The sequence below is a fragment of the Phyllobates terribilis genome, unplaced genomic scaffold, assembly GCF_046119375.1.
Source record: "Phyllobates terribilis strain yellow unplaced genomic scaffold, ASM4611937v1 Scaffold_7__3_contigs__length_470593459, whole genome shotgun sequence".
NCBI lineage: Eukaryota > Metazoa > Chordata > Amphibia > Anura > Dendrobatidae > Phyllobates > Phyllobates terribilis.
The window spans coordinates 110,609,783-110,636,135 of record NW_027362767.1 but is presented as its reverse complement, the minus strand read 5'-3'; the positions used below and the strand labels follow the sequence as shown (position 1 = coordinate 110,636,135).

Sequence of the window (26,353 nt, the reverse complement as noted above, 5' to 3'; positions counted from 1 at the left end):
ACATTCCCTGGTGCATTCCCTGATATTACATTCCCTGGTACATTCCCTGATATTACATTCCCTGGTACATTCCCTGATATTACATTCCCTGGTACATTCCCTGATACTACATTCCCTGGTACATTCCCTGATATTACATTCTGTGATGCATTCCCTTATATTACATTCCCTGGTGCTTTCCTGGATATTACATTCCCTGATATTACATTCCCTGATATTACATTCCCTGGTACATTCCCTGATATTACATTCCCTGGTACATTCCCTGATATTACATTCCCTGGTACATTCCCTGATATTACATTCCCTGATACTACATTCCCTGGTACATTCCCTGATATTACATTCCCTGGTGCTTTCCTGGATATTACATTCCCTGATATTACATTCCCTGATATTACATTCCCTGGTACATTCCCTTATATTACATTCTCTGATGCATTCCCTTATATTACATTCCCTGATATTACATTCCCTGGTGCTTTCCTGGATATTACATTCCCTGATATTACATTCCCTGGTACATTCCCTGATATTACATTCTCTGGTACATTCCCTGATATTACATTCCCTGATATTACATTCCCTGATATTACATTCTCTGGTACATTCCCTGATATTACATCCCCTGGTGCTTTCCTGGATATTACATTCCCTGATATTACATTCCCTGGTACATTCCCTGATATTACATTCCCTGGTGCATTCCCTTATATTACATTCCCTGATATTACATTCCCTGATATTACATTCTCTGGTACATTTCCTGATATTACATACCCTGGTACATTCCCTTATATTACATTCCCTGGTACATTCCCTGATATTACATTCCCTGGTACATTCCCTTATATTACATTCCCTGGTACATTCCCTGATATTACATTCCCTGGTACATTTCCTTGTACATTCCCTGATAATACAATCCTTGGTACATTCCCTTATATTACATTCCCTGATATTACATTCCCTTATATTACATTCCCTGGTGCATTCCCTGATATTACATTCCCTGATATTACATTCCCTGGTACATTCCCTGATATTACATTCCCTTATATTACATTCCCTGGTACATTCCCTGATACTACATTCCCTGGTACATTCCCTGATATTACATTCTCTGATGCATTCCCTTATATTACATTCCCTGGTGCTTTCCTGGATATTACATTCCCTGGTACATTCCCTGATATTACATTCCCTGGTACATTCCCTGATATTACATTCCCTTATATTACATTCCCTGGTGCATTCCCTGATATTACATTCCCTGGTACATTCCATGATATTACATTCTCTGATGCATTCCCTTATATTACATTCCCTGGTGCTTTCCTGGATATTACATTCCCTGGTGCATTCCCTGGTACATTCCCTGATACTACATTCCCTGGTACATTCCCTGATATTACATTCCCTTATATTACATTCCCTGGTGCTTTCCTGGAAATTACATTCCCTGGTACATTCCCTGATATTACATTGCCTGGTACATTCCCTGATATTACATTCCCTTATATTACATTCCCTAGTGCATTCCCTGATATTACATTCCCTGGTACATTCCCTGATATTACATTCCCTGGTACATTCCCTGATATTACATTCCCTGGTACATTCCCTGATATTACATTCCCTGGTGCTTTCCTGGATATTACATTCCCTGATATTACATTCCCTGATATTACATTCCCTGGTACATTCCCTTATATTACATTCTCTGATGCATTCCCTTATATTACATTCCCTGGTGCTTTCCTGGATATTACATTCCCTGATATTACATTCCCTGGTACATTCCCTGATATTACATTCTCTGGTACATTCCCTGATATTACATTCCCTGACATTACATTCCCTGATATTACATTCCCTGGTGCATTCCCTTATATTACATTCCCTGATATTACATTCCCTGATATTACATTCTCTGGTACATTTCCTGATATTACATACCCTGGTACATTCCCTTATATTACATTCCCTGGTACATTCACTGATATTACATTCCCTGGTACATTCCCTTATATTACATTCTCTGATGCATTCCCTTATATTACATTCCCTGGTGCATTCCCTGATATTACATTCATTGGTACATTCCCTGATACTACATTCCCTGGTACATTCCCTGATATTACATTCTCTGATGCATTCCTTTATATTACATTCCCTGATATTACATTCCCTGGTACATTCCCTGGTACATTCCCTTATATTACATTCCCTGGTACATTCCCTTATATTATATTCCCTGGTGCTTTCCTGGATATTACATTCCCTGATATTACATTCCCTGGTACATTCCCTGATATTACATTCCCTGGTACATTCCCTGATATTACATTCCCTGGTACATTCCCTTATATTACATTCCCTGATATTACATTCCCTGGTACATTCCCTGGTACATTCCCTTATATTACATTCCCTGGTACATTCCCTTATATTATATTCCCTGGTGCTTTCCTGGATATTACATTCCCTGATATTACATTCCCTGGTACATTCCCTGATATTACATTCCCTGGTACATTCCCTGATATTACATTCCCTGGTACATTCCCTGATATTACATTCCCTTATATTACATTCCCTGGTGCACTCCCTGATATTACATTCCCTGGTACATTCCCTGATATTACATTCCCTGGTACATTCCCTGGTACATTCCCTGATATTACATTCTCTGATGCATTCCCTTATATTACATTCCCTGGTGCTTTCCTGGATATTACATTCCCTGGTACATTCCCTGATATTACATTCCCTGGTACATTCCCTGATATTACATTCCCTTATATTACATTCCCTGATACTACATTCCCTGGTACATTCCCTGATATTACATTCCCTGGTGCTTTCCTGGATATTACATTCCCTGATATTACATTCCCTTATATTACATTCTCTGATGCATTCCCTTATATTACATTCCCTGATATTACATTCCCTGGTGCTTTCCTGGATATTACATTCCCTGATATTACATTCCCTGGTACATTCCCTTATATTACATTCTCTGATGCATTCCCTGATATTACATTCCCTGGTACATTCCCTGATATTACATTCCCTGGTACATTCCCTGATATTACATTCCCTGGTACATTCCCTGATATTACATTCCCTGGTACATTCCCTTATATTACATTCCCTGGTACATTCCCTTATATTACATTCCCTGATATTACATTCCCTTATATTACATTCCCTGGTGCATTCCCTGATATTACATTCCCTGGTACATTCCCTGATATTACATTCCCTGGTACATTCCCTGATATTACATTCCCTTATATTACATTCCCTGGTACATTCCCTGATACTACATTCCCTGGTACATTCCCTGATATTACATTCTGTGATGCATTCCCTTATATTACATTCCCTGGTGCTTTCCTGGATATTACATTCCCTGATATTACATTCCCTGATATTACATTCCCTGGTACATTCCCTGATATTACATTCCCTGGTACATTCCCTGATATTACATTCCCTGGTACATTCCCTGATATTACATTCCCTGATACTACATTCCCTGGTACATTCCCTGATATTACATTCCCTGGTGCTTTCCTGGATATTACATTCCCTGATATTACATTCCCTGATATTACATTCCCTGGTACATTCCCTTATATTACATTCTCTGATGCATTCCCTTATATTACATTCCCTGATATTACATTCCCTGGTGCTTTCCTGGATATTACATTCCCTGATATTACATTCCCTGGTACATTCCCTGATATTACATTCTCTGGTACATTCCCTGATATTACATTCCCTGATATTACATTCCCTGATATTACATTCTCTGGTACATTCCCTGATATTACATTCCCTGGTGCTTTCCTGGATATTACATTCCCTGATATTACATTCCCTGGTACATTCCCTGATATTACATTCCCTGGTGCATTCCCTTATATTACATTCCCTGATATTACATTCCCTGATATTACATTCTCTGGTACATTTCCTGATATTACATACCCTGGTACATTCCCTTATATTACATTCCCTGGTACATTCCCTGATATTACATTCCCTGGTACATTCCCTTATATTACATTCCCTGGTACATTCCCTGATATTACATTCCATGGTACATTTCCTTGTACATTCCCTGATAATACAATCCTTGGTACATTCCCTTATATTACATTCCCTGATATTACATTCCCTTATATTACATTCCCTGGTGCATTCCCTGATATTACATTCCCTGATATTACATTCCCTGGTACATTCCCTGATATTACATTCCCTTATATTACATTCCCTGGTACATTCCCTGATACTACATTCCCTGGTACATTCCCTGATATTACATTCTCTGATGCATTCCCTTATATTACATTCCCTGGTACATTCCCTGATATTACATTCCCTGATATTACATTCCCTGATATTACATTCTCTGGTACATTCCCTGATATTACATTCCCTGGTGCTTTCCTGGATATTACATTCCCTGGTACATTCCCTGATATTACATTCCCTGGTGCATTCCCTTATATTACATTCCCTGATATTACATTCCCTGATATTACATTCTCTGGTACATTTCCTGATATTACATACCCTGGTACATTCCCTTATATTACATTCCCTGGTACATTCCCTGATATTACATTCCCTGGTACATTCCCTTATATTACATTCCCTGGTACATTCCCTGATATTACATTCCCTGGTACATTTCCTTGTACATTCCCTGATAATACAATCCTTGGTACATTCCCTTATATTACATTCCCTGATATTACATTCCCTGATATTACATTCCCTGGTACATTCCCTGATATTACATTCCCTTATATTACATTCCCTGGTACATTCCCTGATACTACATTCCCTGGTACATTCCCTGATATTACATTCTCTGATGCATTCCCTTATATTACATTCCCTGGTGCTTTCCTGGATATTACATTCCCTGGTACATTCCCTGATATTACATTCCCTGGTACATTCCCTGATATTACATTCCCTTATATTACATTCCCTGGTGCATTCCCTGATATTACATTCCCTGGTACATTCCATGATATTACATTCCCTGGTACATTCCCTGATATTACATTCCCTTATATTACATTCCCTGGTGCATTCCCTGATATTACATTCCCTGGTACATTCCCTGATATTACATTCCCTGGTACATTCCCTGATATTACATTCCCTGGTACATTCCCTGATATTACATTCCCTTATATTACATTCCATGGTACATTCCCTGATATTACATTCCCTTATATTACATTCCCTGGTACATTCCCTGATACTACATTCCCTGGTACATTCCCTGATATTACATTCCCTGGTGCTTTCCTGGATATTACATTCCCTGATATTACATTTTCTGGTACATTCCCTGATATTACATTCTCTGGTACATTCCCTGATATTACATTCCCTGACATTACATTCCCTGATATTACATTCCCTGATATTACATTCCCTTATATTACAATCCCTTGTACATTCCCTGATAATACAATCCTTGGTACATTCCCTTATATTACATTCCCTGATATTACATTCCCTGATATTACATTCCCTGATATTACATTCTCTGTTCTTCGGAGTACTGGTGCTCACACATGCTCAGTAGCTCCGGGCAGGCCAGTGGCTTTATTCTTCAGCACTGGACCCATTAGCTGAACAAGAAGGTATGATAAAGGGAGCGCAATATCACTGTATGTAACATCAATATCTGAACACAGGAAATTATTTTAAATTATTCCAATAACAAAAGTCATATTTTGTCTCATCCAACCATTCTCACTCCTCATTTGATCACTGGGCACCATCTTCAAACAGGATGGTTGGTGTTACTCAGAAAATTCTGCTGCACCTTTTGTCAAATCTCTGAACTGTGCATCTGTCCGTAGTTCCTCCTGGGAATGTATGAGCAAATTGAGCATTACCTTTCTGCTTGTTAGTAGGGGTGTGCCAACAGAGACTGAAGCTGGCAGCACTGACTGTGTAGAAAAACACCCTATTAACAAGTGGAATGATATCAACCACTAGACAATTTATTCAGACATTTCCAGGAGGAATAATGGGGTCACACTTCTGGTTAGCTTTCCAAGAAAAGATACATTTCAAAGAAATTGAGTTAGACACAAATTTACTAAAACAGACATTGCACTGAGGCTATGTGCCCACGTAGCAGATTTGCTGCAGAGCGTTTTTGCCTCTCTCTGGCAGAAAAAAAACCGTATGCAGATTTACATGCGTTTTTTCTGCCAGAGAGAAGCGTTTTTTCAGCTTTTTCGCATACGTTTTTTCAAGCGCTTTTCCAAGCGATTTTGAGCGTCACTTGGAAAGTGCTTGACAAGTTGATCACACAATATAAATCCATGCAACTAGCGACCATCACCTGACCGCTGACATCAGCGGTCGCGTGACCGTCAGCTGACTAAATGACATCACCGCAGGTCCTGCCAGTACACCGCGAGACGCCGAGTAGAGAGGACGCCGCTGCCGGGAGGAGACTGGAGAGGTGAGTGTACAGGTTTTATTTATTTTTAACTTTTTTATTTCTTTTTTTCACCGCGTTGTAGCCGGGATGAAGAGGAGTTGTAGTCTCCTCTTCATCCCGGGTACCACACGCACCGCGATTACGCTGCAAATTCGCAGCCATTGAATTTAATTGAAGCGCAGCAAATCCACATATACCTGCGGGTTTGCTGCGTTTCAATGGCCGTGAATTTCCAGCGTAATCGCGGTAGAAATGGTCATGCAACGCAATGCGAATTCGGCGTGCTAATTAGCGCATCATGTGCACAGCACATCCAAATTCACATTGCTTTGCATGGCAGACAGTTTTTACAAGCGTTTTCGCGGCCGCAAAAATGCTACGTGGGCACATGGCCTGAGAGTCAGGCTATGTTCCCACTAGGCGTTTTTTTTCTGCAGCAAAACCTGATCTCTTGGCAGGAAAAAAGCTGTGTTAAAAATGCAGGTTTTTGTGCGTTTTATGGTGCATTTTTTGTGTGATTTTCAGGCTCCCATAGTTCAGCTTTGCTTCCACCATAGAAGCATGAACACAGGTCACCAATGCAAGACACATGTGAAACCATATTAACCAGAAGTACAAATGTAACAGTGGGGGGAGGTGAACTGCTCAGGAATAGTTTTTCTAAGACACTGGCAGTGAATAGAGTTTATAGGACACTATTTATTTTCACACTATGGTCTGCCATTGAGTTGCTCAGGAATTGTTCAATTTCACACCTCTCTGGGCCACAAGTATTGTTCAATCTCACACCTAGCTCAGCCAATGTTTACATTGTACACATCACTAATTTAATTAAACTGTACTAATCCAAACTGCCATCTCAGGTGACCAAGACAACATGGCAAAATCACAAAAATAAATGAGTTTCTCACACTGCTGTGCTTGCTTTTTTTTTACTAAAAATGCAGCGAAACCTGATAGCTATGTTCACACTAGGCGTTTTATCACCACCCATTACTTTCAATGGGTAAAAAACGCTGAAAAAACGCTGAAAGAAGTAACATGCTCTATTGTGCAAAAAAACACGCAAAGCACAAAATACTGAGGACACAAAAACCAATGTGTGTGAATGAGATTTATGAAATCTCAGACTTTGCTGGTACTGTAAAACGCAGCTGAAAATTTGCATAAAAAAAACGCATAGTGTGAACATGGCCTTAAATGGGTTTCTGTTAGGATAACCTATTCTTAGGATGGGAGTCCGGTTTATGAAATAGGAGCTGATGTGCAGTACCCGGGAGCAGCCACTAAATAGTATATATGATTTGCCAACTTGCCGTCACGCACTGAGTAGATGTGTCAAGCTTTTATACATTTACTTCTAACCAAATAAGTTTAGTCGGCATGTGACCAAAAAAGTATGCAAATCGCAGCTGCCACGTGACTGCCTACTTGTACCAGCAATACCAGGAAATCCTGACAGTGTGCGCATTACACACTGTCAGGATTCAGCAGTCTGTAGTCATATAAAGTGCTACCTTTTGTACCAAGCGTGGACAATCCCTTTAAGGGGGTATTCCCATCTCCAAAATCCTATCCCAATATGTAGTAGGTGTAATAATAATAATAATATTAGTAAGTACCTGCACATGGGGTAAGCGACATAGTGAATCAGAAGAACTATACTACATTTCTAATTGGAGGTATTTGCGATTATTATTATTTTTATTATATTTACTACATATTGGGATAGGCTCTTGGAGATGGGAATACCCCTTTAAGTCTATCTTTTGTAACGTCTTAGCAACAGAGAGGATTTCTCAGCATGCGGTATTCAAGGACAATAGCTGTTTTCCATCCCATAGGCTTCTTGTGCTACCCTTTTAAGAGTTTTTTTTTTCAACGGAAAGTTCACATTTATGTTCTAGATACATTATAAATATGTCAAAAGCAGAATAAAGTAAAGAGAAGTATAACAGCTGCGTTACCTGAATTATCCTTGGAGTCTGAATCCGAGTCGGAGGTCTCTGACGATTCTGAAGTCTTTTCAGGCAAATGTGGCAGCTGAGCAATATCCATTGGAATGTCCTTGTATTCAGGCAAACTAAATCAGTAAAAAAGGGACATGAGATATTGGGGTTAAATAGTAAATGTTTTGAAAATGTGCAATATTTTTGCTCAACTGGGAATTGTGCAAAAATGTTGCAACTTTTGGCATGCCAGCTTGAATCTGCTCCAATGAGCAGAGCTGGAGTGGGGCCGAAACGGGACAGGGACGTGACCGCGCCTCCTGTCAAACTTATCAAACAAGCAAACGCTAAGGCCGTGATTGGAGGAGCTTCTCTAGCGAGGAGCACGGGGTCCCACGCCACAGGGGAGATGCGGAAAATGTATTAAGTGGCATGTACCTCTTAATTCGGCACCATGTACTCCAGAAAGACTGGCACAGCGCACACTGTACGTAAAGAAGTCTTGATGAATCGGCCCTATTGGATTTTTTATAATTAAAAATTAACGGTGCGAATAATGTTCACTATCAAATATGTGCATTTATAATATCATGTCAAAACTACAATATAAAATTTAAATCTGCAAACTCCTAGTATGTCTCCAGTGAGGATTGCAGCACGCTTGCCTATTGGTATCTTCCAACTAACATCTGCAGTAATGACTGACTGGTGCACAGCTCTGACATTTGCAGCAGGTGGCGCACTTGCTCTGCTCATTGTCTTAGTGCATCTCAGCTTCCAATGGTTGAATTTTTGGCTAAAAACCTATTTTGTTATTTTTTTTTTTCAGCTGATAAAGATGTATTAGCCTCTTGCTGTTTTGTGTGGCAGGTTGATACAGGAGTGCTGTTACTGATTCCTTGAGCTAGCTATGTAACATACTTATACTGTGCCCATGTGTGTTTGTGTGTACTGCATATAAATTCATGACTGCATCTTAAAGGGAATGTCAGGTATTGGGAAAAATTGGCTTACAAGCAATAATGCCTCCAAATAACAAAATAGGCTAAATATGTATTCTTATCTGCTGAAGACTCTGACGCTTCCCGACAGTCTTTCTTTACCAAGCTGCAATAGTGACATTCTGTCTATAAAATATGACCGCTGCAGCCAATCACCTGCCTCAGTGGTCTTATGCATCTACTTTGCATCAACACTAAGGATAGTGACTGGCTGCAGCGGTCAGTTTTAGAACGGGCATCACAGCTGCAGCCCTGTATATGAAGAGCAATGGAAAAGCAACCCTGGAGCAACAAGACCCTTCACGACTTACTAAGTTATGGTAAAGCATTACCTGCCTGTATGACTATTTTACCCAGTCCTCGTTTAAGCAGTCTGGTTAAAAAACACTACAGTATGCTACATACACTACCGTACAAAAGTTTGGGGTCACCCAGACAATTTTGTGTTTTCCATGAAAACTCATACTTTTATTTATCAAATGAGGTGGAAAATGAATAGAAAATATAGTCCAGACATTGACAAGGTTAGAAATAATGATTTTTATTAGAAAGAATAATTTTCTCCTTCAAACTTTGCTTTGGTCACAGAATGCTCCTTTGCAGCAATTCCAGCATTGCAGACCTTTGGCATTCTAGCTGTTAATTTCCTGAGGTAATCTTGAGAAATTTCCCCCCATGCTTCCTGAAGCCCCTCCACAAGTTGGATTGGCTTGATGGGCACTTTTTGCGTACCATACGGTCAAGCTGCTCCCACAACAGCTCAATGGGGTTGAGATCTGGTGACTGCGCTGGCCACTCCATTACAGATAGAAGACCAGCTGCCTGCTTCTTCCCTAAATAGTTCATGCATAATTTGGAGGTGTGCTTTGGGTCATTGTCCTGTTGTAGGATGAAATCGGCTCCAATCAAGCGCTGTCCACAGGGTATGGCATGGCGTTGCAAAATGGAGTGATAGCCTTCCTTATTCAAAATCCCATTTACTTTGTACAAATCTCCCACTTTACCAGCACCAAAGCAACCCCAGACCATCACATTACCTCCACCATGCTTGACAGATGGCGTCAGGCACTCTTCCAGCATCTTTTCAGTTGTTCTGCATCTCACAAATGTTCTTCTGTGTGATCCAAACACCTCAAACTTTGATTCATCTGTCCATAAAACTTTTTTTCCAATCTTCCTCTGTCCAATGTCTGTGTTCTTTTGCCCATATTAATCTTTCCTTTTTATTAGCCAGTCTGAAATATGGCTTTTTCTTTGCCACTTTGCCCTGAAGGCCAGCATCCCGGAGTCGCCTCTTCACTGTAGATGTTGATACTGGCGTTTTGCGTGTACTATTTAATAAAGCTGCCAGTTGAGTTGCTGTGAGGTGTCGATTTCTCAAACTAGAGACTCTAATGTACTTGTCTTGTTGCTCAGTTGTGCAGCGGGGCGCCCACTTCTCTTTCTACTCTGGTTAGAGCCTGTTTGTGCTCTCCTCTGAAGGGAGTAGTACACACCGTTGTAGGAAATCTTCAGTTTCTTGGCAATGTCTCGCATGTAATAGCCTTCATTTCTAAGAACAAGAATAGACTGTCGAGTTTCACATGAAAGTTCTCTTTTTCTGGCCATTTTGAGAGTTTCATAGAACAAATGTAATGCTCCAGATTCTCAACTAGCTCAAAGGAAGGTCAATTTTATAGCTTCTCAAATCAGCCAAACCGTTTTCAGCTGGGCTAACATACTTGTGCAAGGGTTTTCTAAACATCCATTAGCCTTCTTACACAGTTAGCAAACACAATGTACCATTAAAACACTGGAGTGGTGGTGGTTAGAAATGGGCCTCTATACACCTATGTAGATATTGCAATAAAAACAAGACGTTTGCAGCTAGAATAGTCATTTACCACATTAACAATGTATAGAGCAGGGGTCTCAAACATGCGGGCCGCATGCGGCCCGCAGGCACCAAAGGACCCCGATCGCGGCCCAGTCCAGGAGCTGCCGGCAGCTGCGCTTCAGTTCAGTGTATTGCCGCGCAGAGACCGGCTCTCTGCACAGCAATACCAGTGGCAGCCACCGGCCTATCAGAGGCCAGCAGCTGACATCTGCGTCCCAGCGCAGCAGCGTATGATGTCACTGACACGCGCAGATGTCAGCTGCTGGCCTCCGATAGGCCGGTGGCTGCCACTGGTATTGCTGTGCAGAGAGCCGGTCTCTGCGCGGCAATACACTGAACTGAAGCGCAGCTGCCGGCAGCTCCTGGACCGGGCCGCGATCGGGGGTCTATTGTGCCTGCGGGTCACAAGTGCAGAAAGGACGCCGAGGGAACGGAGCACAGGTGAGAAGAATCTTTTTTTTTTCTTTTGTATGTGTAGAAGGGACAGTCCTAAAACATGGGGACCAGGCTAGGGACAGTCCTAAAACATGGGGACCAGGCTAGGGACAGTCCTAAAACATGGGGACCAGGCTGGGGACAGTCCTAAAACATGGGGACCAGGCTGGGGACAGTCCTAAAACATGGGGACCAGGCTGGGGTCAGTCTTAAAACATGGGGACCAGGCTGGGGACAGTCCTAAAACATGGGGACCAGGCTGGGGACAGTCCTAAAACATGGGGACCAGGCTGGGGACAGTCCTAAAACATGGGGACCAGGCTGGGAACAGTCCTAAAACATGGGGACAAAGATGGGGGACATTACAAGATGCAGACCAGGGTGGGGCACATTACTACAAGATTTTGGCAGAAAAACTTCAAAATAAAGCATGAAAAAATATTTTGCCACTAAAAATGCTGCTTTATATCTAAACTAAAGTAAACAATAAAAGTGCATGTTTTATTATCGCCACATCGATAACGACCCAAGCTATAAAAAATAAAACAGCAAAAATGTTCAAAAGGAGTATAGAAAAAAAATGGTATCACTAAAAATGTCACTTTGTCCTGCAAAGAATGCGGCACCCCAAATTAAATTTTTTTTACGTGTGCGGCCCATGTACCCAGCCGAGTTTGAGACCCTTGGTATAGAGTGTATTTCTGATTCAGTTAATGTTAGCTTCATTGAAAAAAAATTGTGCTTTTCTTTCAAAAAGAATGAAATTTCTAAATGACCCCAAACTTTTGAACGGTAGTGTATATACAGCGGGTAAAATAAGTATTGAGCACAACACCAATTTTCTAAGTAAATCTATTTCTAAAGGTGCTATTCACATGAAATTCTCAACAACCCATCCAATCCACACAGGCAAAGAAATCAAACCATAGATGTCCATAAATTATGTGTAATAATGAGAAATGACACAGGAAAAAAGTATTGAACACATGAAGAAAGACAGGTGCAAAAGAAAAGTCATGACACCAACTGAAATCTATCAGTAATTAGAAAGCAATCCTGCAACTTAGTAATAAATAATATCAGCTGGTTCAACTGATGGCCTATAAAAAGGTGTCTTATTACCAAGGTGCCACACAAGAAACATCTCATGATGGGTAAAACCAGTGAGCTGTCTCAAGACCTTTGCAACCTTATTGTTGCAAAACATACTGATGGCATTGGTTACAGAAAAATTTCTTAACTACTGAAGGTTCCAGTGAGCACTCTTGGGGCCATAATCTGGAAGTGGAAAGAACATAATTTCACCATAAACTGACTATCACTAGGTGCTCCCCACAAGAGTTCTTATTTTTATGACTTGATAAAGGTCCTGTGTGGCCAAAACATTGCATGTGAATCAGTGTACCAAGAAGGTCTTCTGGTGCATTGTTTACTGGATTTCTCATTTTTTCAGTTAGGTCATGGGGAAAAGTAAAGCTTGAAATTACCTGAGGATATAGTTGACCCAGATGATGTTTCTCTCATTGGCATTTTTAGCATTGAATGAGATGGTAGCACAAGACTGGACCCAAATGTAGCCACCGTTCTTCTGCATCCATCGGTAATACTTGGTTACGCACTGGCCCTTGTTCAACACTGCAGAGAAAAGACACATGTTCAGTTCTTTCATTATTAAGCATAGCAATCACTGCACAGATTAATATCATATATTACCCATTACTGCCACTACCGGCAGGTGAGCTACACCGTCACATTGCAATGCACTTACAGCACAGGAGTGTGCCTTCTAAGCGTTGGGAGTACAGCACTAAACTCTACTGCTATCACATTAAAGTCTCTCTCTGCCAGCCTCTTAGAGGTTATTTGAAGGTATTTGTGCAGCTTTGATCCCTGGGCTCATTTTGGGGGATTCCAGCCGGCCAGAAAATACAGCATTTTCTTTTCATCTTGTCAGAGAGAATTTACAGCTCTCAGATGAACAAAATCCCAGTCGGAGAGATCGGGTGGGGTGTTGGGGGACCTGAAACCATGGGAGTTAATATGTGAAGACAGCATAGGGAGAGGTTTCAGAGATGGAGGAGAAAGACGAAAGAGTGATAAATAGTGAAGGTGTCATAGAAAGGAAAAAGACACTGAGGAATAGACTTCATACCGCAGCCAAAATCAGCAACACCAGTGTTGTCAATGGCAGGAGTAGAGAATTACTACAAGCAATGGTGAAGGATTGTGATGTTATTGTTCAAACTCCCAAAAATCTTTCAATTACTCGTCCTATCATACAAAATATGAATGGGAAACAGAAATGTAATCTATTTTTGTAAAAAAAAAAAAAAAAAAAAAAGTCAACGTGAATAAAACATAAGTAGCTTCGTGTCAAGTATGCAGTAATGTGGACGTTTTTGGAAGGCTTTGCCAAGGTCTACTGCCAAGAAGACTCCATTGATATCTGTCCAACATCTAGATGAAAAAATTCATTGAGCAGTTGTTACGTAAAAAGACAAAGGGAGGCAGTAACCTGTACTGCAGACTTGTCATACGTGCACTAAGAAGAGGAAGTAACCTGTACTGCAGCTGCAGACTTGTCATAAGTGCAAGAAGAGGCAGTAACCTGTACTGCAGACTTGTCATAAGTGCACCAAGAAGAGGCAGTAACCTGTACTGCAGACTTGTCATAAGTGCACCAAGAAGAGGCAGTAAGTAACCTGTACTGCAGACTTGTCATAAGTGCACCAAGAAGAGGCAGTAAGTAACCTGTACTGCAGACTTGTCATAAGTGCAAGAAGAGGCAGTAACCTGTACTGCAGACTTGTCATAAGTGCACCAAGAAGAGGCAGTAACCTGTACTGCAGACTTGTCATAAGTGCACCAAGAAGAGGCAGTAACCTGTACTGCAGACTTGTCATAAGTGCACCAAGAAGAGGCAGTAACCTGTACTGCAGACTTGTCATAAGTGCACCAAGAAGAGGCAGTAAGTAACCTGTACTGCAGACTTGTCATAAGTGCACCAAGAAGAGGCAATAACCTGTACTGCAGACTTGTCATAAGTGCACCAAGAAGAGGCAGTAAGTAACCTGTACTGCAGACTTGTCATAAGTGCAAGAAGAGGCAATAACCTGTACTGCAGAATTGTCATAAGTGCACCAAGAAGAGGCAGTAAACTGTACTGCAGCTGCAGACTTGTCATAAGTGCAACAATAAGAGGCAGTAACCTGTACTGCAGACTTGTCATACGTGCACTTAGAAGAGGCAGTAACCTGTACTGCAGACTTGTCATAAGTGCACCAAGAAGAGGCAATAACCTGTACTGCAGACTTGTCATAAGTGCACCAAGAAGAGGCAATAACCTGTACTGCAGACTTGTCATACGTGCACTAAGAAGAGGCAGTAACCTGTACTGCAGCTGAAGACTTGTCATAAGTGCAAGAAGAGGCAGTAACCTGTACTGCAGACTTGTCATAAGTGCACCAAGAAGAGGCAATAACCTGTACTGCAGACTTGTCATAAGTGCACCAAGAAGAGGCAATAACCTGTACTGCAGACTTGTCATAAGTGCACCAAGAAGAGGCAATAACCTGTACTGCAGACTTGTCATAAGTGCACCAAGAAGAGGCAATAACCTGTACTGCAGACTTGTCATAAGTGCACCAAGAAGAGGCAATAACCTGTACTGCAGACTTGTCATAAGTGCATTAAGAAGAGGCAGTATCCTGTACTGCAGACTTGGCATAAGTGCATTAAGAAGAGGCAGTAACCTGTACTGCAGACTTGACATAAGTGCACTAACCGGCACCAAAAATCCACCTGTTCCAGGTAGCCACCTTACTCAACGAGCTACTGGAGATGGTGGACGGATCCCTTTTTGGTGCATGTGGCAAATTGTACCCAGATTTGATAACTGCTAAGTTTTGTGTTCCAGAACTGTTTCATTTCACTGTTCAGCCTATTTCTAAGACTTCCATTTCACTCCATATTTGCCATGCTATGTGAAGTCTGACTCTCCATGCTTATTTCCATATCAAACTCAACCTAGTGTCTAAAGGAGAACATTTCTCCTTGTGGAAAGTGTCAAGCCGGTGTAGTAAGGAGACTTATAGGCCATGCAATGCTCCTCTGAGAAATTAAATATGCTAATACCCTCTTCAGAGAGGAAGCGAACCATAACTCTAGTGCCAACTATTGGGGGGGTGGCAATTCTAAATGTCAATATTGACCCTGTAACAAGCCATGCCACATGACCACAAAGCTGGACGTCTGATTTGGCTGAGAGTTCTCTGACTGGGAATCTAAGGGAAAATGTTTCTCATTGTGGAAAGCACTAAGCCAGAGTAAGTAGACTTTTAGGCCATGCAATTCTCCTCTGCTATGCTCATTAAGTCCTTTTCATCTCTAAAGAGGATATTTGAATACTTAATTTCCAAAAGGAGCATTGCATGGCCTATAAGTCTCCTTACACTGGCTTGACACGTTCCAAAAGGAGAAATTTTCCCCCATAGACTTCGTCAGAGGTCTCTCACAAAGTCAAGTTAGACCTCATGCTTTGCACTGAGGGTCAAATACCCCATCTGCAAATGGACTGTCTACTTTGGCCTTTTTATCGTAAGTCATGTGTTATGGATCGTTAATGGGTGAATATTGATTTTTAGGATTGCTTACCCCAATAGGTGATGCTAGAGTTCAAGTCCTCTTCCTTTCCGCAGAGAATATTTGCAAACTTGACCTAATATTGGACATCACTTTCTTAAACATTACCATGTTTAAGAAGTTAACAATACTTTTATGATTTTGACAATTAAATGGTCAGCGAGTATGTGACGTTACAGCCTATACTCTTAATAAACCAGATGTTTAGATTTGTTAATCTAAGAGAAATACACTATTGTGTTTCTGTTGACTTGTGAATGTATGCATATTTATGTGCCTGGTCAATAAGAACAGACCAGTATTTGTATAACCCTGTTTGTTGTCTCCTCTTTGATTCTGGAATAATGAATGTGTGATAATTATGTTGATTAACGTGTGTGGACCATGTGGCTTATTGACTCACAAGACAGGAGGACAAACTAAGCAAATTCATTAAATGCTCAAACAATGAGACATGAGGCTGCCCTTTTCCCCCAACCTGTGGATGTATACTTAAAATGGGGCATGTGCTTCTGTAGCAGTCAGACTTGGGATTGAAAGAGACTTGAAACAGAGAATTAAGGAGAAGCAAGAGGACACACAGACTCTCTGAGACCTTCAGCTTGGAAGCATGGATTTATCCAAAGAGACACAGATTGGGATTCTACATGATTCTAGTCTAAGGGTGTATAGTCCTGACTGGAAAGATTCAAATCTGCTCCATTAACCATCAGAGAGCCCATGGATACATTTGAGGAGACCAGGTTGGGATGATGAAGTCGCCTGGCCCCATGGATATGTTATTTGGGGTTGCCAGGAGGGACCCACTGGTCACCTGGAACCCATGGAGACATTCTGAGAAGCCAGATTGGGACCCGCCGGTCATCTGGCCCCATGGAAACTCTCGGAGAGACCAGGGTGGGACCATAGGGTCTCCTGGCCTTGTACCTCGATGGACTGCTAGCTTCCTGAGCTTGCCGCTACCTTCTCTCTGTGGGGGTCTGCCAGAAGCGGGGGGCCACTGGTTGAGGTAGTTGGCCTTGGAAGTCCCAAATTTGCAGCTGTTCTATCCCAGGCGGGCGGAGTGGAAGGGTGAGACTGTGTAATGTTGTACCATCTTGGGTATTTGCTGGGACTGTTCTATGTTATTGCCTGTTTTGTGGTTCAATAAAGTATTGCCACACTGTTTTACCCGCACCCTGTGTTGTCTGAGTAGTGTTACGCACACGGGTCTACACAGATTACATAAAAAAAACCTGTTGAAATCTGCAGATATTTTGATCATATCAGTAACTACCATCACTCATAAGTATGTGACAATATTATGGGCTTAATATAAATATGTAACATGATTTAGTACAGGTAATGAGTCTGAAACTCTGCATACCCACGGGGTCACAAATGGGCGCATGATTTTAAAACATATAGCAATGGGTGGGCAGAATTTGGGCCGTGTGTGGCCAACCACCCAGCATGGTCTCACTCTAAATGGTTTAATTTTTCAATTAAGACTTTTTCCTATGGACACCCATGTTGGTATGTCATAATAAATAAATCTAGTATTCCTTTGGTGTTACTAGTCTGCAGCTAGCTTTCTCCTCTAAACTGATTAAGACAGAAGTTGGCCGCAGGGTGTCCTGACTAATCCACAGCATTGTTTTATAGTTTTCACACATATTATATCTATATTTCATCTTTGTAAATGATCTGCAGCTTCCATCTTTTTTGGATCCTGAGTTTGCATCCTGCAAACAGCTGCATGTAAAATTCTGCAGGATTTAGAGCTGAAATTCGCCAACAGTTCTAGTTGTCAAAATAAAGCTGTACATGCAGTTTTCTCCTGTGATTTGCATTCTGCTGTCCTGGAAGGAGGTTAGTCGATATTAAATCTTCTGATACAGTGGAGTAAGGATGGCCATACAATTATGATTGCTGTTCTGCTGATCGGTATCTCTCCTGACTGCCCCCATATCCATGCACTGGTGGCATGCTTGTATTCTCAGAAGAAAGTGGGAAGTACACAGTTGCTAGTAGTTCGTGTGCTACCATACACATTAGATGGTCGGAGAGCTCCACCAAAACCAGCAACTTGAACCGAATGATTTTATGGGCCCATTTAACCCTTTGTGATTATGGAATCCCTCCACACTGGGTGCTTACTTTTTTACAGATGTATCATGTGTGATTTCCATTCTGAGAAGAACACTAAACCTGGAAAATAATTTGCATTACTGGAAACTTGTCGCTCTGAGCTATAACTCAGAACCTGCGCAAGAAAAATAATGCAATGTACTGTGTTTAGGTTAAGAAATATATAATTTATTGACCCCTGATGAAGCATTTGTGAAACGTGCGTCGGGTGTTTGGTGGGTGAGCATCTATTGCAGTTTATGTGATTAAACTTTTGAGAATTACTCTATTTTGGCACTTCGATCTGAATTACTGTGGGGATATGTATATGTCATACCATTTTCTTATTAACTATTTGTATAATTATACACCTCTACATGTACTCTCTGTGTTTATTGTTTTACCATTGGATCTCCCTCATTGACTCACACCTCAATTTGTTCTAGTGTTAGTTTTGTTCGATACATAGAAGTGTCTTTTAATGTTTAATAAAATTCTTATTTAAAATCATAAACAATGGGATATCCTTTAGTCTAGACACACATTTGTTGTTTTTGGTTTCCAAATATATAATATGAATACTAATTGGAAAGATAAACTGGGGGATTAGTATGGAAATAAGGGTACATTTACGCTGGCCGAATATTGGGCAGAAGCATTTCAAAGAACGGCTAGTGTAAAAAAACGGCCAACTGCCAAACAAAGGAGCATTTTGTCAGGTGAGGTTGCTTGAAAACGATCAGTTTTGGCAGCACATCATTCTGTGTAAACAGGACATGTGCTGCCGAGAACAATGATATTTTATGGACACAGGTCTATCGTTTTAACAGTTATGTGTGCATAGTAGTATGGTCGGCCTATATAAACCAACTATTAAATAATCACAGATTGGCACACATGTAGCCAATAGGTGATTGTTTACCAGCTGCGACCGAGTAATGTGAATGCACCCTAAGGTGCAATACAAACTGATATGTTGTCATTAGTTGAAGGGGGTTATATCATATTAAACGTGTGGAAAGAAATCATGTTGTTTTAAAGGTGTTTGTCTGGACATCTAATATTAATGAAGAATTCTTGGGATAGGTTACCAACAATAGATCGGTGGGTGTCCTATACCTGGCAACCCCATTGTGGCTGGATTGATAAATATTGAACGGAGCTGAACAGCACAGCTCCTTTTATTATGTAGCGGCCGCTGCTAAGAACTGCACATCAGCTCCTTTCCATTTTAGTAGCAGCTGAACTGCTGTATTCGGCAGCGGCCACTACAAAATAAAAGCCACTTTGCTGTTCAAGACACCCACAAATCCAACATTGATCACCTCTGCCAAGGATCACTCATCAATATTAGATGTCTGGACAACCGCTTTAATCATGCAGAATAGGCTATTATGACAGAAAAATGAATATAGCCTCTTGTATATACCTTGTTTTAGTTCATATGCAGAAATTATATCAGCAGATTTATATAAACTATCTAAAAGAAAACTTGCTCTATGATTGGATGGGGACAGGAGAAGTCTTAGTGGTGCAAGGAGGGATTTGATGTGATAATGTCATGCTGTAGGTCACAGGATAGCACAAGTACTGGATTGGTTGTCAGACTTGGGATCACAAGACCCAACTTCCTATAATGAAGAGGGAGAAATGTATATGGGTGGGATGAAATACATTGAATAATGAGTAAGTATCATAGGTGCACATTATTTTGCGGACTGTTTAAATGGGAACTGCACTTTCAAGAAATTTTGGATAAACCAGTAGTACAAGCAAATATAAGAAACTAATTTATCTCCTCAGGGAAATCCGCTTTCTTCCCCTGCCACCTGAACTCACCATTAACTCTGAAAATACAGTTCAAATCAGTGATGTTTCAGATTACAGAGCCTATTGAACTCTATGCAGAAGAGAGAAGCAGGAGAAGTGAGGAAACAGAGGGAGACACAGAAAGATTGTGCTGAGCTTTCCAACAAGTCCTTTATCTCACTCCAAAGCTGGATTCATATCTACACTGATCACTACTGCTTTATAATTTCCTCCATGCTGAAGCTTATCACTGTGTGCTAAGGAATGAAGAGCAGGAATCTCTCTCTGTGTATGGGAAACATTAGAGCAGAAGTTCTCCTGCCCCCCAGATCAGAGTCATCAATGACAAATTAATAATCAGAGTTTGCAGAGGGGGAAACTGGGGAAAAAGCAGGATAATATAATTGCAAGATGTAAGGTTATTCTTCATGTACACACCGGACAGCTTATTTTGAAAAGTTACTTGACGGTACAGTTACCTTTTAAATGCCTGTAGCTTGAAGAAACAAATCCATTAATATGTGACTATGGTAATTGAGCATTAAAACATACACAAAATAAAAAAAATGTTTGAAAAGTAAAGGGTGTATGTGCAAGTCGCAGAACAAATGGTTAATGGCGAGTCTTTGCATTGAGATTTATACGTTGTGGGTCACATATGCATTAATGAGCATGATGTTTCATTGCCTGGATGGTAGTCGGTATCACTCTATAATGTAGCATGTTCAGAAGAACATAATTAACCATGAAATTACATTGGTGTCCCTCACATCTTTTTAGAGAAAACCGCAAGCTGAGGGTAGTTCCATAATGTCACCAGGAGGGGGCAGTATGTCATCAGCAGCCCCATGTCCCCTTACTGTGTCCTTGTCTCTGTCTGTCTGGAATAGAAAACCTTCTAACTGCTGTAATAAATTTGGCTAAATTAGTGGTTAAATGGTTATCTCAAGTAATATGTATTTGCATTAATCATCTTGCTGCAAAGCAGAGCTGAGGAAGGCTCCGGAGAAGGCACTAAATTCATATTGTCCATTTAATTGTGGCTAATAAGTGCTACACAATACACAGTGTGCTGGGGAGAGCGGGGAAAAAAGACAGGAGGAAGGGGGCGCAGGAAAAAAGGTGGAGTGCAAGGGAAAAGCTGCCAAATCGGTAAAGCAAGTTGACCCCACAAAAAGATAATGCATAACTGATCTGCATATATGGACACAGTGTTCAGAAAAGCCTCCGAATATGTCCTGCAAGTGGCACAAGGACGAAACAACTCCTGTAGAGCTAGTATATCATGGAGGACGGTGAAACGTTGGGTGGAGGATGGTGTTCCCTGCCTTTACAAGACATTCATTTTCATCTTACATTCATAATTTAGAATTCCCTGTAATGAAAACATGTGGTTACTCTATTGACAATCACACATACATTAAGCCTCATGCACATGGCTGTTTTACAGCTCTATGTTGTAAAGAGGCAGCCAAAAGGGAATGTTTAAAAAAGTGATGTCCAATATTGAGTCAAGTTTGCAAATATCATCTTCAGAAAGGAAGAGGACGTGAACACTAGCATCATCTATCAGGTATAGCAATTCTAAAAATCAATGTTCACCCATTAACGATCCTTAACACGTGACTTAGGATAAAGAAGTCAAACTAGACAGTCCATGTGCAGACGTGTTTCGGGGTATTGCCCCTCATCAGTGCAAAGCATGAGGTCTAACTTGGGTTGGTGAGAGGCCTCTGACAGGAAGTCTACAGGGGAAAGTTTCTCCAATTGAAGATGGTCAAGCCAGCGTAAGGAGACTTATAGGCCATGCAATGCTCCTCTGGGAAATTAAGTATGCAAATATCCTCTTTACAAAGACATGAAGTGGTTTCATCAGGTGCTAGAGGGACTCGCCATCCCGTGAAGGAGACTCCAAGGTATAGCCTCCTGCACCATGCCTAATGGTGGGTTCACACAAGAAGATTTGGTACAGGTCCACTTATTACATGCCTCTTGCCTTTTGTGGTATCCTTTTTTTTTCAGGCTGAAAGCAAAAGTTTTCTTTAAAAAAAAAAAGTGTAAAGTTTGGATGGTAAATCAGTGATGAGCCCGGTCTTTCCACTTTTCCACCTTGTGAGGTTGAGCATGAATACACACAACGCTACTGTAGACTTTATGCCTGATATGACTATGACTGTTCTCTTCACCGCTTCTCCCTGTAAGATAAGAATTCCGCTTGGTGTAGAGTGGGTGCGAAGAAATATCGTATGATGACCAGGTGCATTGTTGTTAAATATAATTGAACATAGGTTCTTAAAATCCCATTAATAAGTCAATAGCGAGTACGGTCCATCTTTGACCATGAGGCTCCTCGTCATCATCACTTGACCAACAAATACACCAAGGGGAGAACGTCCTGCGGTTTAACAACAGGGGCTCATGAATATCACACCACTGCTCTCTATGGAAAGAATTCTCCATTTATTTACATGTCATATATATGTTATACCATACAATATACTGCTGTTATCAGATACTGGAATTCATGGTGTATTAGTGCATACTGGTCTAACCTGCTGATCAGTAAAGGGACGTTCCGGTACCATTCTTATATATAGGCAACATATGGCATAAAATTATGTGATTATTGTGCTCCTGAGATTTAGCTCCTGCTGTGGATAGTATTACACAATAATACAGATACTCTCATCATATGGAGATGTGCATCAAGGCCTTTCCTAAGATCCATATCACAGTCACCAGATTCTAGGGCAGGGCTCCAAGACATTTCATCCTACAGTAAACCAAGTGCAGTATTATCCGTTAAAGGGAATCTATCAGAAGGTTTTTGCTAACTAATCTGAGAGCAGCATAATGTATGGGCAGAGACCCTGATTCCAGTGATGTGTCACTTACTGGGCTGTTTGCTGCAGTTTTGATAACATCCCTGTTTTATCAGCAGATTATCACTAGATAACTAGTAAACCCGCTGCCATGTAGTCCAACCCCTGCCCCCACCACTGATTGACAGTTTTCTGCCTATGCATTGTACACCAAAAACTGTCAATCACTAGTGTGGGCGGGGTTGTACAGAGCTCAGCATTCAGAGAAAGCAGGTAAAACAGAAATATCATGAAAACTACAGCAAGCAGCCCAGAAAGTCATACATCACTGGAATCAGGGTCTTTGCCCCTACATCATGCTGCTGTCAGATGGGGTAGCAAAAATCTTCTGACAGATTCCCTTTAAGTATAAGAGTCATTTCTATTATTGACCCTGTGCTATAAAGAGTTTCAGGTCCTTGGAGCTGGAAAGTAGTCTAAGCAGAGGTGTATTAGTTTCCACTAAATTACTGCTGTTACATGTGATGTAGTTCTGTGCAGTAAAAGTGATATAAGAATATTATTTGCACTAATCTTTTGGGGATCTATGGAGTTGTTAAGAGAGTAAACTACAGGCTCCAGAGACATAAGTGTGTAATAAAAAAACAAATAAATGAGCCAGACTATAAGTTGGTGTACGCACAAAGTGTAAGAGCACGGTCACCATGTGGACATTTCACAGATAAAACCCGAGAAGAAAACAAAATGAGCATTTCCCCTGTAGTAAGTAAATGGTAATAGTACATGTAAATAACATAGGGAACTTAGTTATCACAATATTCATTAAACAGCGTAAAAGGCATCCTACCACGACAAGGTGCACCCAGTCGGGACGGTCTTGACTCTAGTATTAAAACCTTATGTGTCAACCGACCTCAACGTGAGTAAGGGCAGAGCAGGACAGGAACCCGATTATTTTGGATGGAAATTACAATTTTTAGAAAGCTATATAGCTAAAGGGGTTGTGTAACTAGGACTACCTTTTTGTAACAGAAGGTGGCTGAATTAGTGATACAGGGGAACGATCACCATTCAAATGAATGGCTGTCCATGTAATGTATGCCACAGCCATTCCTTACAAGTGACTCTCCGTTATATTTCATAGAGGGGGCCCTGAGTGGGGGGGGGGGCGACCTGTAAAATCTATATTAGATAATAGAGCATATGGACAGGGATTGCTGTCATGAGACAAACCCTTTAGGAAATTGTTTAACTTTTTAATTAACAGAAGGGTAAAAAATGTATAACAGCAGCCAGTTCAGAGGGTCCTGATTGTGACATATTTTGCAAAAATTGCTCAAAAGATCTGTGAATATTCCACATGACTGAGAGGTAGTTGCTCTAAAAAATGCAGAAATTATGTAATTATTTAATAAAAAATGACCCATAAAGTCATGGAAATATATAAAATGATGTGACGGAGACATCAGGTCCAGCGAAAGAAAAAAGTTGGAGATCCTTGACTTGTCACAGAACGGAGCTTTCTTCCTGCTATTAAGCTTTTTGATGCCAGGGGGCAAGCATCTTAACCCTGCCTTGGTACAATCAATTTGTATTTTAGTACATGTGTCCTTGCATTTCTGCAAACACCTGTCTACAGAGGGACATTTCTCAGTGAGCCAATCTAATCACCAGAAAGAACAAGGCTTGGCTGCAGAGTGACTGGCAGACCCTTTCTCACTCTCTTGCTGTCTCTCCCCCTCCGCTCCTCTCGCTCCAGTCACCAAACTGGCAGCTTCAACATGAAAAGGAATAAAACTGCTTTAATCTGCACCTCTCGCCCACGGCACCCTGACAGTCAGCTCCGTCCTCCGCGGCAGCTTTAAAAACAAACGCCAGATGACGCCTGAACGCTGAGGGACGCAGCAGGGAGGGGGTGTAAAGGGAGAGGGGGTGTTCAAACACGGACGGGAAAAACTGAGAAGTCTCGGGGATTTGGGAAACTAAAGTTAGACTATGTCCTTCTCTGTACTAGGAAGGTCAATAAGTGGATTTTACTATTTAATATGCATTACGTTGAGAGCTACATCCTAAAATGTAGAGAGAACACGGCCCCTGGAACAAGCGGCGCAATATCCTGTGTCAGAAATGTCATTTATTTCCATGAATATATTCCACAATGTGAAAATGCATGCTGCAGCACGGGGTGTCCAAGAGATCGCAACCGAAACTGTAACCATTTGTAGCTTCAACTACTGAATACCTAGTATCTAATGGTGAGAATAAAAAGTACAGAGGAGGTGTTTATAGCACACCTGCCCTTTCAGAAAAACTCTGTAGACAAGCATAGACCCATTGATGTTGACCCATTCTTCCGCAACTAGTTAAAGCTACTTTAAGACATGTACCAGTATAATATTCCAGGAACTGTCCCAATTATCTGTAAATTAGCATTTACTTTTTCTGAGTGGGTGGTTCCTCTTCATCAGCATTCTATCAGCACTATAGGAGCTGGAGCTTCCTTTCCCTAATTTCCCAGCATGCATTCCTCCACTCATTGCCAAATGGCTCACCAGCACTGAACTGAAAACCTGTATTTCTGTTATGCCTGTAGAAAGCAGAAAAGTGGACAGAAGGGAGATGCCTACTTTGAAGTGATTTTTCTGGCTTAAGACAACATACATTTTTAGTTTGCCGATTGCCCATTCAGCAGGTAGGAATGCTTGTTCTGATTATCAGCTCATCTAAACAAGCGAGGGATCACCTGTCCAATGAGCAAAAATGCTTGTTTATATGGTGACATGATTTTTAAGCAGGCTTCAAAATAGTTATCGGCAGGTAGGACATGTCATATAAGAGGGTGGTGACCCACTCTTGCATAGGGGCCCACCGGAGGATTCTCCTGTTCTCCCGTGGGCCAGTCCAAGAAAAGCCATAATGAACATTAATCTACTGATCTAATCTACAGTCTATATTTTTTGCCTCTTGAGCCACTGCGGATACTTTTGTGTAGCAGGTTGAACAGTGTAATAATAAGTGATTCAAGATAATATCGCTGCTCAGATACTAGAGAGTTTTCATGACCTCTGGTTTAATAATGCATTTCTAGTCCTAGTAATTACTTCATTTTAATACATGACACAATATCTAAGTCCTGTCATAGAAGGGAACCACTTACTGGGGATGTTGTCACCTGTTCCATGAGATAAAGTAAGGCAGAATGTGTTATA

At 41.0% G+C, this 26,353-nt stretch overlaps 1 protein-coding gene across 7 annotated transcripts in view; it reads right to left on the bottom strand.

Annotated features, from left to right (window-relative positions):
* NPAS3 (neuronal PAS domain protein 3) overlaps positions 1 to 26,353 on the bottom strand; it is a 788,102-nt gene that overhangs the window by 189,872 nt on the left and 571,877 nt on the right. For all 7 annotated transcript variants that reach the window (XM_073639080.1, XM_073639082.1, XM_073639081.1 and 4 more), the window contains 2 exons: positions 13,251 to 13,398; positions 8,470 to 8,585 (listed from right to left, as the gene is read on the bottom strand). In XM_073639080.1, coding sequence (XP_073495181.1) covers positions 8,470 to 8,585; positions 13,251 to 13,398 — 264 coding nt within the window. The remainder of the gene's footprint in view (positions 1 to 8,469; positions 8,586 to 13,250; positions 13,399 to 26,353) is intronic.